General features: G+C 46.4%; 1 protein-coding gene across 1 annotated transcript; it reads left to right on the plus strand.

Annotated features, from left to right (window-relative positions):
• The first annotated feature begins 1,234 nt into the window (after window positions 1–1,234).
• On the plus strand, window positions 1,235–12,488 carry WDR87 (WD repeat domain 87). The gene is made up of 7 exons (XM_060289560.1): window positions 1,235–1,309; window positions 2,318–2,488; window positions 2,859–5,734; window positions 6,206–6,477; window positions 6,873–8,779; window positions 8,870–9,258; window positions 9,322–12,488. Exons 1-7 carry the CDS (start codon window positions 1,235–1,237, stop codon window positions 12,353–12,355), a joined length of 8,724 nt encoding a protein of 2,907 aa, XP_060145543.1. The 3' UTR covers window positions 12,356–12,488.
• The last annotated feature ends 1,279 nt before the right edge of the window (window positions 12,489–13,767 follow it).

A 13,767-nucleotide genomic window follows, 5' to 3' on the forward strand; every position in this document is an offset into this window, starting at 1 on the left:
GATGCTGATGCTGCTGTCCTGAGGATCGCAGTTTGGGGACCACTTTAAACTGAAAGTCCATCAGTTTTCCTTCATCTGGCAGGCGCAAGGATGGCTTCCACTGCCCTCAGCTGGCCAGACTATTAAATTTAGCTGTAATGTTTCCAGAGCAACTGAAAAGTACAAAGTATAGGTTGGAAGGAAAAAACTAGTACTTCTCTGAGAACCAAACCAGCCTAAAAACAGCAGTCATAATTGTTTGTTGCTTTAGAGTATACTTGAAAAAGTATTCACAGGAATTATCTTAGTCTATCCTTGCAACAATCCTGTGAAGTTGCAAGGATCTGGCATTTTCATTTTACAAATGAGGAAAACAAGCGCATCGTCAGATCAGTAATGACAGACCCCCTGACAGAGGGAACTTGTTAAAAGTAGGATTTATTCACCATCCAACTAAGAAAAGTAGAGGTTTGTCCTCATGAAGGCCAAAGAGAAGGGAATGGGGAGGAGAAGGATGAATAGCAGATGTATCACATTCAAGAGAGCTACTTGATTCCACAAGCCTGGGAAAGCCTGCAAGGCCCAATGGCTGGATCCTTTCTCCAGCTGGGCTACACGGAGCTGACTCTTTGTCCTGGGCACCCTTTATCTCGATTTCCTGTTTCAGTAGTCAGACTTCAAGGTCCACAGAATCACCTAGGGAGCTTGTTACAAGGGAAGCGCTCAGGGGCCCACCACCATGGTTCTGCTTCAGTACCTAAGGATCTGCATTTTAAGATGTACCTCTCCCCCAGGAATCCCGGTACAGGAGGTCCAGGGTCCACACTTTGGGAACTACTAGTTCTTGCAAAAAGATCCCTTGACAGCCCATCACCAGCAAGGAACAATTATTTGCCTGTGACAGTATTCCTTTCCAGCCCCTCTTAGATTTCTCTGCTTCCCTCCCCCATAATATCCTATTGGATGATAGCCAATGCTAAGATTCAACTTCCAACTCCTTTATTTACCCTCTCCAAGCCTCAGTTTTCTCAAATGAGGTAATACCTACCTCACTGGGCTGCAGTGAGGATTAAATGAGAGGGTATCTTATGCATAGTTCCTGACATTCAAAAAGTGTCCAATAAACATGAGTTCATGGACCTTGCCTTCTGATTTCTAGCTCCTCAAAAAGTATCAGTGGCTAAGCTGGCCTCTTTTGTATTCCTACAGGTTTTTAAACAGTGGTCCTGAGGAGGACCAGGGGATAATCAAGGTGATGACTTCCCCCAGACTCATTCCCGTGTGGAAGGATTTTAAATACCTTATAAATGACATGATACATAAAAGCAAGGTAATGTATATGTAGAACATAAACATGTTACTGGCCTCTATCTATCTTAAGATTTATGAGCACTTCAGGGGAGCATAGATCCACTATGCAGGAAGCAGGCAGGGTAGATGATAAAGACAACTGTCCCCTTAGTAGAAAGTGGGCCATCAACTTCCAAATGAGTCTAGAGACCTCTTGCAAGGACATTTTGATGGTGAGAGGTTAACACTTTAAAGCATTTCAGAAGAACCAACCCTCTGGGAAGAGAGATTTTTCTAAAAGAGAATGGAGAAGGCACCAGAGAGAACATCTGCCAACCTCAGTTTTGCTATGGCTGGCTCTGTGTAAAAGGATCCCAGGTGCATGTTTCATAGCACATGCTCTATCACAGTGGGATAATACACACACACACACACACACACACATATAGTGTGTGTGTGTCTATATATATATATATTAAGTGTGTGTATATGTATTTGTGTATGTGTGTGTGTGTGTGTGTGTGTGTATATATATATATATATATATATACACATAAAAAAATCTTCCTCTGTCAAACTTCAAGGCCAGATAGGGTGTCCTAAAAGTCTTACTTAGTGCAGTTTTAGGCTTTAATAAAGCTGTGCTGACTTTTGGGATACTGTGTTACTTTACATGTGGGCATATGGCAGTGCACTTGCCTTTGTAATCTGTTAAATGTGTCTTTTATGACATATGTACCTTTTAGACAGGAGGGAGAATGTTAGAGGACATGTTGGGAAGAACATCAGTTTTCTCCTGTGCTCACACCATAAAGTTTGCCCATATAGGCCCTATAGCGGTTTGGTTCGCTTTTGTGTTGGGGGTTTTGTTACATGCTTGTGAAGTATAGTGTCCCACAGGTGATAAATTGTCCTTGTGTGGGAGCCACAGGAGTGATTCTTGGGGCTGAGGCGTAACTTTGAGAACTGCTTTAATTGTGACTTGCATGAGAATATATTTAGTGTATATGTGTCCTGGTCTCTTAGTTTATGCCATGCCTCTCCCCAGCAAACTTTAGATGACCCAAAGATTGATGTAGTTGTGTTGAGTGACCGGTCCCAGATCCTGTTCAAAGAGTCTCGCCATCCTCAAAATATGCCACTTATATGCTATTACTTCAGTGATGCCCACTTCTTTGCTTCCCTCCCGTGGGTGACAACAAGCACAAAAGAAATACAGGTAAAACTACCCAGCCTTTCTTCTTAGCCCATTCTACAGGGGCCATGCCCATGTAAGTTCTGACCCTAGATTAACCCAGAAAGATACACCCCTTGAATGAAAGTGACCTGGATCCAGGATTCCCCGTTCATCCTTTCTCCAATTACAGTCTCTGTGTTGAACAGATTTTATGGTTCTCCTAAAGTAGGCCAAGGTTAGGGAAAGAGTCCTAGGTTTCCTGCTTCTACAATATTTCCAACTCCCCAAACCAGGGGGTAAAATCACTCTAGAGTCTTCCAGTTTCTCCTTAGCAAGAGAAAAATAGCTGAGTATTCTGCCCTTTCTTCTTCCACTATCTTTTCTAGGCAGTTCCCATCTTTTTCTCTTCTAGGCTGTGGTATGGATGAAGAGCAAAACTGAGGACATGGTGCAGAAGAGAACATTCTCCATGACTGAACGACTGCCGCCCATCCAGTCCATGGTTCACACAGGTTCCTTTCATATCCTCGTGGTCTACTGTGGTGACCTGCTCCTGCGGCTCTTTGGGGACCACTTTCAGTCATTCAAACCCCTAGGTATAGTGCCCTGCCGCTTTAACATCAGCTGCCTCTGCTATGACCCAGAAATGAAGATGCTTCTGTCGGGAATCCTGGGGGCAGTGGTCACCTGGATCATGGAGCAGAGTGGCAAGGGTCTCCAAATAGCCCACATGGTTTCCATGCCTGGTGATGAGCTTGTCCACAACATCATGTTGAACGGCCCCAATGGCTCCCTTGTAGCCCTATGTGAGACTGTGGTGAGGGTCCTTGAGCGCCAGGGCCACGGCCGGCTGGCAGAGGTGAAGAGGTTCCCTTCCACCACCAGTGGCTCCTCAATCACCTGCTGCTTCACCTGTTTTGAGCAGGGCTTTCTCTATGCTGGAAACAGGACTGGGGAAATCCAAGTGTGGAGCCTCAATCAGGGGCACGCACTCCACAGTTTCAAGGCCCATTTCTCATCGGTGATATGTATCCGCAGCCGGCCAGAAGCCCACACCCTGCTAACAGCCGGCCAAGAAGGCTTAATCAAGGAGTGGAACCTGACTTCAGGGAGTCTGCTGCGGCAGCTAGAACTTGGCGAGGAACTGTATCAACTCCAGTTTATTGATAGCACTACTTTCTTCTGCCAGACTACCCATTCTTTCTCCTTGCGCAGTCTGCCATGCTTCTATAACCTCTTCAATGTCTGTGGCTCTGCTCCCAAGCAGATACGTCGGGTCCGCTGTGGCAACAACTGGTTCCGGATCCTGTGCACTACTGAGGATGGCTTGTTGCGCTTCGTGTCCCCACTAACAGGGAATCTTCTGGTTATCACCTGGCCCTTCTCAATCCTGGACCGGGCTGTGGATTGGGCCTATGACCCAGATAAAGAGGAGCTCTTTGTAGCAACAGGCAGCTCAGATGTGCTGGTATTTGACACAACCCGCTGCCCTTGCCCAGCCAAGTATCTTATATGCACCTCACCAGATTCTCAGGACTTGGTACAATGCCTGGCTTATGGGCATTTCCACCTGGGTCGGGGTCTAGAAGGACTAATGTTCTCTGGACACCAGAGTGGTGTGATCAGAGTGCTTTCCCAGCACAGCTGTGCCCAAATAGAGAAACTCATGCACTTCGGGGCTGTATTAGCACTCTCTACACTGCCTGGAGGGCTTTCTGGTTGCCGAGAAAACTCTTTGCTCTGTTCCTATGGAATGGATGACTATGTACACCTATCAGAAGCTGTGCTTGAAGGGGTGAGAGTGCAGCTGCAGCCCCTTGCCAGCATTCTCAGCAGCTGTAAGCTAACACACTTGATACTCTTGCCCAAGTCTGTGAGTGCCATCACGGAGACTAACTGCCTGCGTCTCTGGAAGTTCCATGACTTTCTGTCCTCTGGGTCACAGGAAGGCTCAACGTTCATAGACACATTGCCTCTGCACCAGTGTGCCATCACATCTTTTGATGTCTGCCTATCCTTGAGTCTTTTTGTCACGGGTGGCAGTGATGGCTCTGTCCGGATCTGGAACTTCCATGGTAGACTCATAGCCATGCTGGACTCATCATTGCACTTTGGCCCACTCTGCTTTGCAAATGACCGGGGTGACCTGCTAGTCACTTTCAACCAGAGTCTTTATCTGGTGTCCTGTTTAAAACTGCTTCCCTCAGCCCTGCTGGCTCGCCTTTCCCTTATAGGTTTGACAGATGAAGTGCTAGAAGTTCCTAAGCCTTTCATACCAAGCTTCTTCTTCTCCTTTGAGACCATGTTTGTGCCCAAGTATATCTACTTTGGACAAGGGCAACAGCAATTAGTGGGTCTGGAGAACCTTGTCAATAATCGGGCCATCGCCTTTGATCATAATGTGCCACACGTCATAGAAGATGAGCAAGGGAGCCCTGTGTTACTGTCTTCCTTCAGACACGATTCCTTGTATAAGGAAGCTGATTGGACACAGGTGAAAAAACCTCTGCATTCCCATTATGTTCTTCCTCCCCAGCTACAGCTGACTACCTGGGATGGACTCAACCCTTACCAGATACTGCAATACTACTTTGGCCATGGGCAGAAATGGCTCTTGGCTCCTGATTGCCACATTCCTAACTCAGTGATTCGTGCCCGTCTTTGGCCACAGGGCAGCCCAATATACCTACAGTGCAACCTGCACTCACCCATGCGGGACCTGGAACGGGACAAGTCTCAACAATTCTTCTTCTGGCACGGTAGGGCAAGAGCTATAAGTGATGTAGGAGAATATGCACGTGAAAAGGAGGATGAAGACTTCCTTGAAATAAGAGCGTCAAAGGATATAACTTACAGTGTCCTTACAGACTCAGCAAACTGCAGTTGGCTGGGAAGAAAGATGAGTGAAGTAGCTATCAATAGCCTGATAGAGACAATTCTCAATATTATGATCCATGCTTCTCCACTGAAGTACCAGAGCTGTATTGGTACACTAGGGCAAATCTTTGCCTCTTACCAGGTTCCTCCACTCCTGCGTGCTGAAACAGCCCGTCGTCTGTTGGATGATACAACCGATTCCAATCCACTGATCCGAGAGCTAGCCTGGGAAGGGCTGAAATGTCTAGGAATGATTACACATCTCTTTGCCGTGCCTCTGGCCCAAAGACTAATGGACAAAGACGAAAGAGTAAGGAATAAGGCCCTGAGCCTCATGGCTGAGACTGGAATCCACTCTAAGACCTCACTCTTAAACTTGATCCAGAATGAAGATACTTTCCGGGAGATGCAGTAAGTTCTTTGTGCCTTCCTCAGTTCTTTACTAGCTTCTGATTTTCTTCTTCCCCTTTCCCATTTTTCCCTTCTCTGCCTTCACTGTCTCTTCATCTCTGTTCATTAGCTCTTTCTGTCCTTTTTCCTTGTTCATAGTCTTTTTCCATTCCTATACTATCCTGATGATCCCCTAACTGCTCACTCGTTTCTCCATTTCTTCTCCTATTCCTGTTTGTCCCCTACCTCTTCAAGTGCCCCTTTTTCACCCTCTTCTCCTACCCTTGAAGGCCCCATACAGGTCACGCCATGCATTACCATCTTGGCTTCCTAGACTTTTTCTTTCTTCTTCGCCATTCTTTACCTCTACATACTCTGTCTCTGTTGGTCATGTTGTCAAGTCCCCTGCCTGTTCCATAGCTGTTCTTTCCTTCTCATTCTCCCTCTTGTCCCTGATTCAGCATGGTCCTTCCTCTCCTTTGACTTTCATAGGCAGGAAATGATTGGGGAAGAAACCCTGGACCATCTGCTGGGAATGCAGGCCACAGATCTCCAAATCCTTCATACCCAAGTGGAGCAGCGATTGAATGAAAACCTGATCTTATCACTGGGTGATGAAAAGCCTACTTTTTCTTTAGATGTCTCAGGGGCTTCTGAACTTACCACCCTTTCCAACCAACTTGATACAGCTCCTGAAGAACCTGAAGTTGCCTACAAGCCCAGCAAAGGCCAAAGATGGGGCCGAGTAGGCGGCAGAAAGCATAGTATGTATGGGGTGATCTGGTTAATGCCTCAGGGTCCCCAAGAGGCAGGGTAGTTAAGGCTAACTTGGGTCAAGAGGTATCAGATAGGAACAGAGGTAAGTGGAAAGATCCTTTCACAGAAAAGAACCTTCCTAGGAAGAATCCACCCAAATTCAGAGAGACTCCAAAACCTATCTCTGTAAGACTTGACAGAGGTCGGGGAGGCAGGGGAGGGAGGAGGGAAGGGACTGGGAATAAAGCAAGGAGAATGCCTTTTTTTTTTAAAAAAAGGCCTCAGCCCCCTCTGTTGCTACATCTGTTATGGCAGTTCCTCTTAGCTCATATCAGATTTTGGGAAGGGCTTCATTTAAGCCTCCCAAGCTTCCCTTATCTACATCTCCTGATTCTCCCTATAGCCCGAAAATTTTTGCAGAGCCTCAAGAAGATGAAAGAGACTGGCACAGAGCCAGGTCCCTTAGAGGGTGAAGGTGATCAGAGTGAAGCTGCACCAACTGAGAGGGAGGAGTGTAGGTCTTCAACCTCCAGTACACTAAAGATTTCAAAAGATGACGAACAAGAGCCTCCAGGGATAGATGCCTCAAAGGATCATGTTGCATTGAAGATGCTGAGGAAGATACGTGACAAAAGAGGCAGGAAGGCAACACTTCAGAAACCCATAGAGAGGCGCAAGAGGAAGACAATAGACGCTGAAGTTACAGTTGAGGACCCTCCATATCCTATAAGGAGAGAATCGGTTGTGAAGCTGGTGGAAGTCAGAGGGCAGAGTGCCTCTGGAGCTCCTGGCCACAGGACTACCCCTGGAGATGGCTCATCATGGCGGGACGATCTATGTCGTCTTATGACCCTGAGGATATCTGGTTCCCAGACAAAAATGTCAGAAGCTCTAAACACTGAGCTAGTGACCATGGCTCAGGCGGTGCTGGCAGATCGACGGCCCAGCTGGGAGCTCTTTCAGGAGATCTGCCCCCTGTTGAAGAAAGAAAGTAAGGAACGGCTTGAGGACCTTGACTGGGATGTAGCCTGGCCAGAGGAGAAACCAGTTTTTCCTCATGCAGGAGCAATTAGAGAGGACATGGTGATCAGTGACAAGGAAGAGGAGACAAAAGAGGAGCAAGAGCGAAAGAAAGAAAGGGATGTGCTGGACTTGTGGGAAACCCAGGTGATTCCAAACAAAGGCAAGAAAAAGAAAGTTGTTTTTTTAGAACCAGACGTAACCAAGGGAAAACGAATATCAAAGAAAGAAGAGAAGAAACCCTCTAAGAAGCCTTCTAAGCAGGAGGGGAAAGCAGTCCAGCAGGAAATAAAAGTGGATAAAAAAGAGAGGAAAAAAACCAAAGAAGAGGAGACGGACGTGAGTCAGGAAGTGGGGGAAAAGGCCAAATTAGAGGAGAAAGTGGTTGAGCAAGAAGGAAGACCAGTTAAGGAAGAGACAAAACTGTCTCGGCAGGAGTGGAAGAAGCTCTGGGATCAGTGGAAACAGGCCAACAGTGAGACGAGGATATCCTGGGATGAATGGAAGAAAGCCTGGGAAAGCAGGCGTCTTCAGGAAGAGGAGAAGCTCCATGAGGAAGAAGAAAAGCTGTTCCCAGATGAGGAAGAGCTGGAGAGGGACAAGAAGAAGCAGACATGGGATAAATGGTCACAGATCTGGGAAAAGATGTCAGCCAGGGCCAGGGAGCAATTGTTGGAGGATGAGGAGGAAGTGACCCTGGAGGAAGAATTGTCTCAGGAGTGGGAAGGAGAAGAAGCAGCAGCAGCAGCAGAAGAAGAAGAGCTGATGACAGAAGAGCAGAGACAGATCCATCAAGAATATAAACAAGCACAGGTTGAGAGGAAACGGGCCCAAGTTGAAATAAAACGAGCCCAAGAAGAGAGGAAGCTGGCACAAGAAGTAGAGAAGCTAGCACAGGAAGAGAGAAAACTGGCTCAGGAAGAGAGAAACATGGCCAGAGACTATGAGAAACTGGCCCAGAAAGACAGGAAAATGGAGGAGGTAGAGAGGAAGTTTATCCAGAATGAGGAAAAACTAGCCCAAAGAGAGGAGATGCTAACCCAGGAAGCAGAGAAATTGGCCCAGCGAAGGAAGAAACTGGCCATGAAATTGGAGAAACTGGCTCAAGAAGAAGAGAAAAAAGCAAAGAAAGGAGGGAAGCTAGCTGAGGTAAAAAAGATATTGGTCCAGAAATTGGAAAAACTGGCCCAGAAGGAGCAAGATGTAGCACGGCAAGAAAAGGAACTAGCCCAGGAATTGGAGGACCTGGCATGGGAAGAGGAGGAACTGAATCAGGAAGAGGAGGAACTGGTCAATGAAGAGGAGAGACTGGATCAGGAGGAGATGACACTGGCCTCTCAAGAGGAGAAACTGAATGTGGAAGAGAAAGAAGTGGTCCAGGAAGAAGAACTGCTGATCCAGAAAGAGGAGAAACTGGTCCAGGACAAGGAAAAACTGGCTGAGGAAAAGGAAAGACTTGGCCAGAAAAGGGAGCAATTGATGGAGAATAAGCAAAAGTTGGCCCAGGAAGAAGAGCTGCTGATCCAGGAAGAGAAGAAACTGGCCCAGGACAATGTAAAATTTCCTGAAGAAGAGGAAAGACTTGGCCAGAAAAGGGAGCAACTGATGGAGAACAAGCAGAAATTGGCCCAAGAAGAAGAGCTACTGATCCAGGATGAGAAGAAACTGACCCAGGACATGGAAACACTGCCTGGGGAGGAGGCAAGACTTGTCCAGAAAAGGGAACAATTGCTAAAGAATAAGCAAAAACTGGCCCAGGAAAGGAATAAATTGGTCCAGAGCAAGGAAGAACTCCCCCAAACCAAGGAGATACTAGCCTGGAGGCAGAAGACTCTGGCTCAGGAGAAGGTGAAACTGGCTCAGAGGAAAGAAAACTTAATCCAGCTCAAAGAAAGCCTCACTGAGAAGAGAAAGAAATCAGACCAAGAAAAGGAGAAACTGGACATGTACAAGAAGAGACTGGTTCAGATAGAGAAGAAGCTGATGGAGGAAAAGGAGAAACTTTTCCAGAAGAAGGAGAAATTGGCTGCTATAGAGGAAAAACTGACCCAATTAGAGGAAAGGCTGGCTGAGGAACAGCACCAAATAGCCCAGGACAAAATGAAATTAGCTATGGAAAAGAGGGTGATATTCCAAGCACTGAAACAGCTCAGAGGTGACTGGTCTATTACTAAGGAAGGAAAGGCATTGGGCATGGAAATAAAGAAATTGGCCTGGGAGAAGGTGAGACTGGCTGAGGGAAAGGCAACTCTCTTTAAAAAAGAGACTCAAGAAACTTCAAGACAGGGAAGACCAATTAAGGATGAACTAGAACTAATTAAGAGGAAATTGTCACTAGAGGAAAAGATACTGGTCTATGAAGATAGGATACTGGCCACAGAGCAAACAGACATTACCAAAGGAGAACTGGAGTTTACTAGAGGAGGGAGAGTATGTGCCCAGGAAGAAAGGAAGCTAGCCAAATTAATAAGGAAGATGGCTAAAGAAAGCAAGGGCATTTCCAAGGAACCATTAAAAGTAAGCAGCAAAATCTTAAAGATACTTCAAGGCCTTATCAAAAAAGAAAGGAAACTAACCCAGGAAGAAATAGAGATGACAAAGTTAAAGAGGTCTTTCATTACTAAGGAAAAGGAATTGAACAAGGTACAGAATGAACTTGATGCCAAGGAGTGGGATTTTTCTGAGGAACAACCAGAAATTGCCACAGATGAGAAGAAACTGGCTAAGAGGCAGAGAGAACTGGCCAAGGAAATGAGAAGACTGATAAAGAAAGAGAAAAAGATGACTGAGGAAGAAAGCAGATTGGCCAGGCAACACAGAGAAGTCATACAGGAAGAAGAGGAGGATGAAATAACAGAGGAAGAAGAGGCAAAGCCATTCCTTAAACAAAGGTCAAGAAAGAGAAAAAAGCTAAAGAGAGTTGATTTGCAACAGGAAGAGTTTCTCAGTCAAGAGGATGAGGTGAGAAGTGTGAAAAGTGAAGAGAGCTTTTCTGAAGAAATGGAAAGCTTATTAGATGAAATAGAGCGAGAGAGTTTGTCTGAAGAGGAGGAGGAGGAGGAAGAGGAGGAAATGGAAGAGGAGGAAGAAGAGGAAGGGAAGGAGAAGAAGAAGAAAAAGAAGAAGAAGGTGCAGGAGGAGGAAGTGTTTGAGAAGGAGGAAAGCATGAGTGAGGAAGAGATGGAGCGTTTGAGTGAGAAAGAGGGGGAGGAAGAGGAGAGAAGCTCATTGGAAGAAGAGGTAGACAAGAAGAAAGAGATCTTTAAAAAAGAAAAACTATTTAAGTTACCAGGAGAAAGAAAAAAGGACTTAAAAGGAAGAGAAGCAGTCCCTTCTATTGAGAAAAGAATCCCCAAGGTCAAAGGCAGAGCTATAAAACTTGAAGTTCTCAAAAGCCCTCCCAAGCAACTGATCTCAGTAGTTCTGGGGAGGGAAGAGAAGATACCAGTGCCAGGGTCAACTAAACAAATATCCTGGGAAGATAAGGCCACAGTACTTGAGACGTCCAGGGTATTCCCAGGGACAGGGTTTATGGATAAACAAGAAGAACTGTTGAAGAAATACAAGCCCATACCTCTACAAGTTTTGGATACAGTTTTGGAGTCCCAAGAGCCTGACTTAAAGACCCCATATTTATCCTACATATTGAAGAAGACCATGGAAGCTCATAAACTCCAAGGCAAACAACTAGGGGCCAAGTGGCAGTGGCTTCTGCAGCATCATCCATCTCTGAAGGGACAGACTGAGGTACAATTACCTGTGTCCAAAATCCTGGCTGAGGAAATATATGCAGACATCAGCCTCTCAGATGTAGAGTGGATCCACCATGTCCTAGAACAGATGGAGGCAGGAGAACCGCTTTCCAGGGATAGTTTCCACAGATTGTGCCAGCTTCTCAAAGACCTCACTGCAAAGGAAAACTTAGAGTGGATGCATCTGGCCAAACTTGAAGCCATTGTGTACCGTCACAAGCAGAACTTGGAATCACGAAGCACAAGTATCTCAAAACCCAGTAAGGAGCCCATGGGTCCAAAATACCTGAAAGTGATCCCTCCTATAAAAGGAAAGGAAAAGGAAAGCTGGCTAAAACCTTTGGCTGTCACCACACCAAAGTCCCCATTAGCTACCAAAATGATTCCAGACCTGAAGGCTATAAATTGGCATCTTCTAGGAGAGCCTTACAGGAGTGTGCGGGCAGAGCAGATATCCACTGCTCGCAAGGAGATGGAGATGCAACACCATTATCCTCCAACAAGAGACATTTTCACAGGTGCCCTTGACCCTGTGGAAAAACAAACCCTAGCACTGATGTTTCAAAAGGACTTCTGGGCTTTTAAGGATAAGGGCAGGTCTGCCAAATTGCCCAAGTTGGAAAAGAAGGCACAGCCCATCTCTAAAAAAAAGGACAAGGTGCCTCTATGGGAGACATTTGTGGCAATGTACCATGTTTTGCGGATGTTGCAGGAGCGATACGCGAAAGACAGTGCTGCTTGGATGGAACAGTTCTACCGTCTCATGGACCTGTACCAGCTTAAGTCCCCCCGAATCCAGAGGCTACTACAGGAACTGCTATTGAGAGGGGCACCCCAATCCCAAGAGATCATTTACAAAGAGGCCCTAAAGGCCACGGAGCTAGTTCCTGGGGAGCGGTTGTTCTACCACCTGTTCTGTGGTGGCTCTCACACCCCTAAAGGTCCTCTGGAGTTCCAGGAGGTGGTTCCCCTCCCAGGGAAGAACAATGTACATACCATGCTCCCTATGGGCATTGCCCAGTATGGGATCTTAGAACTTGCCTGGAAGAGCCTGCCGCAAGCTGATGTACACCTCACCAAGGAATTGCCCTACAACGTTGCTCCTACCCCCTAATCTGGGACTGAAGGGGCAGGACTTTTCATTCCCACCTGGAGAAAGGCCTTGTCACCAGAATTTAGACCTTTATCCCTAGGGCCCACACAGAGGTAGAGCCATGCCAAAGTTCTTTCCCTATCTAGTTCCAGAAACCAGCTTTTATATGTGGAATAAAGAGGAGATTCTCATTTATAACAAGCACTGTGATGTGTCCCTTTTCCTCAAATGTTGCTTCTCCAGAAAGGTAGCCAGGGAGACCAGATACTCACATACTCTTGAGAGTGGGAAGACTTCCCCAAAGCCAGTGGTGCTCACTCACCCTCTGGAGGCCTTCAGGCAGAAGAGTCTGTCCTTGTCCTCTTCCTTCCTTGCCCCTCACCATTCTCCCTTAAAGACCATAGGAAGGAAAGCACCTGGCACAAAAATGTATATTTGGCATTAATATAAGAGGCCTTGATATAATGGAAAGAAAATGGATTTTAGGATCAGAAGACCCTGTATTTTGCCCCTTGGTTTTGGGGGGTACACAGTGGAGGCACACTCTTTCCTGACAATAGTTCTGCATGCTGATGACTTGAGTACCAAACAGCAGTTATGGTGGGTGTTGAGGAGATCCTCAGAGAACAGGAAAAACTTCAGTAAGTTCTAGCCAGTACCAGCTGGTGACCTCATTACCGGATGGCATTAAGAGATGAGGCCATTTGAGGTTAAAGCAGGAAGAAAAGGAGGGAAGCCTATATCTTTCACTTCCTTTGCCAACCTGGACATGGGTTTTGGGTAGGATGATAGAATGAGAATTTGAAAGATTAGGTGTAAGCTCACATAGGCCCCCAGCTATCTAGGGACTTATGATCATTCCCTCTAGCAATATAGAAGACAACAGTTAAAGGGAAAGAGGTAGTAAAGTGGAGGAAGTTGTCACTGCCAGTAATACTGTTCCTCCCCGATCTCCTCTCCCCACTATAGAGACTTCAAAACTGCCTCTTTCCAGGTAAGCTGAGCCAACAGATTTTAGCAAGTAGCCCATCTATGCCATTTGCCACCCTCCATCCCAACCTCTCCTTTATTATTCTACTCCCTCCACCTGAGTTTGCTTCTGTGGGGAAGCCAGGAATAGAGGGCAAGAGAACATTTTGAGAAGTTGGATTCACCTTGAAGGCCAAGGGTAATGAGAGCCCTGAGTGTGTAGTTGGGCTCTTCCATGTCAGACTACATATCAGGCCACATGGAGTATATGAAAGCTGTGGGCTGGGGACAGGGAGCCTCAAAAAGGATGATTGACGCAGCAGCCAGGCAAGGCAGCAGAAGTAAGGATGGTCCAGCTGGCTCTGCAGCCTTGACCTGAATCATTTCTCCTTTTTGGCCTCTGTTTACTTGTCTGTGTCAAAAAGAGGAAAATGAACATATTACAAATATAAGGCATGGCAGAG

Source organism: Globicephala melas, chromosome 19 (assembly GCF_963455315.2).
Source record: "Globicephala melas chromosome 19, mGloMel1.2, whole genome shotgun sequence".
Classification (NCBI taxonomy): Eukaryota; Metazoa; Chordata; class Mammalia; order Artiodactyla; family Delphinidae; genus Globicephala; species Globicephala melas.

Bases quoted from the DNA above. Each gene is read 5' to 3' on its own strand.
- WDR87 (XM_060289560.1), top strand. From the start codon at position 1,235: ATGACTTCCCCCAGACTCATTCCCGTGTGGAAGGATTTTAAATACCTT. The intron at 8,780-8,869 runs GTCAATGAAGAG...GAAGTGGTCCAG, and splicing joins ATCAGGAAGAGGAGGAACTG to GAAGAAGAACTGCTGATCCA. The intron at 9,259-9,321 runs ATTGGTCCAGAG...GAGGCAGAAGAC, and splicing joins CTGGCCCAGGAAAGGAATAA to TCTGGCTCAGGAGAAGGTGA.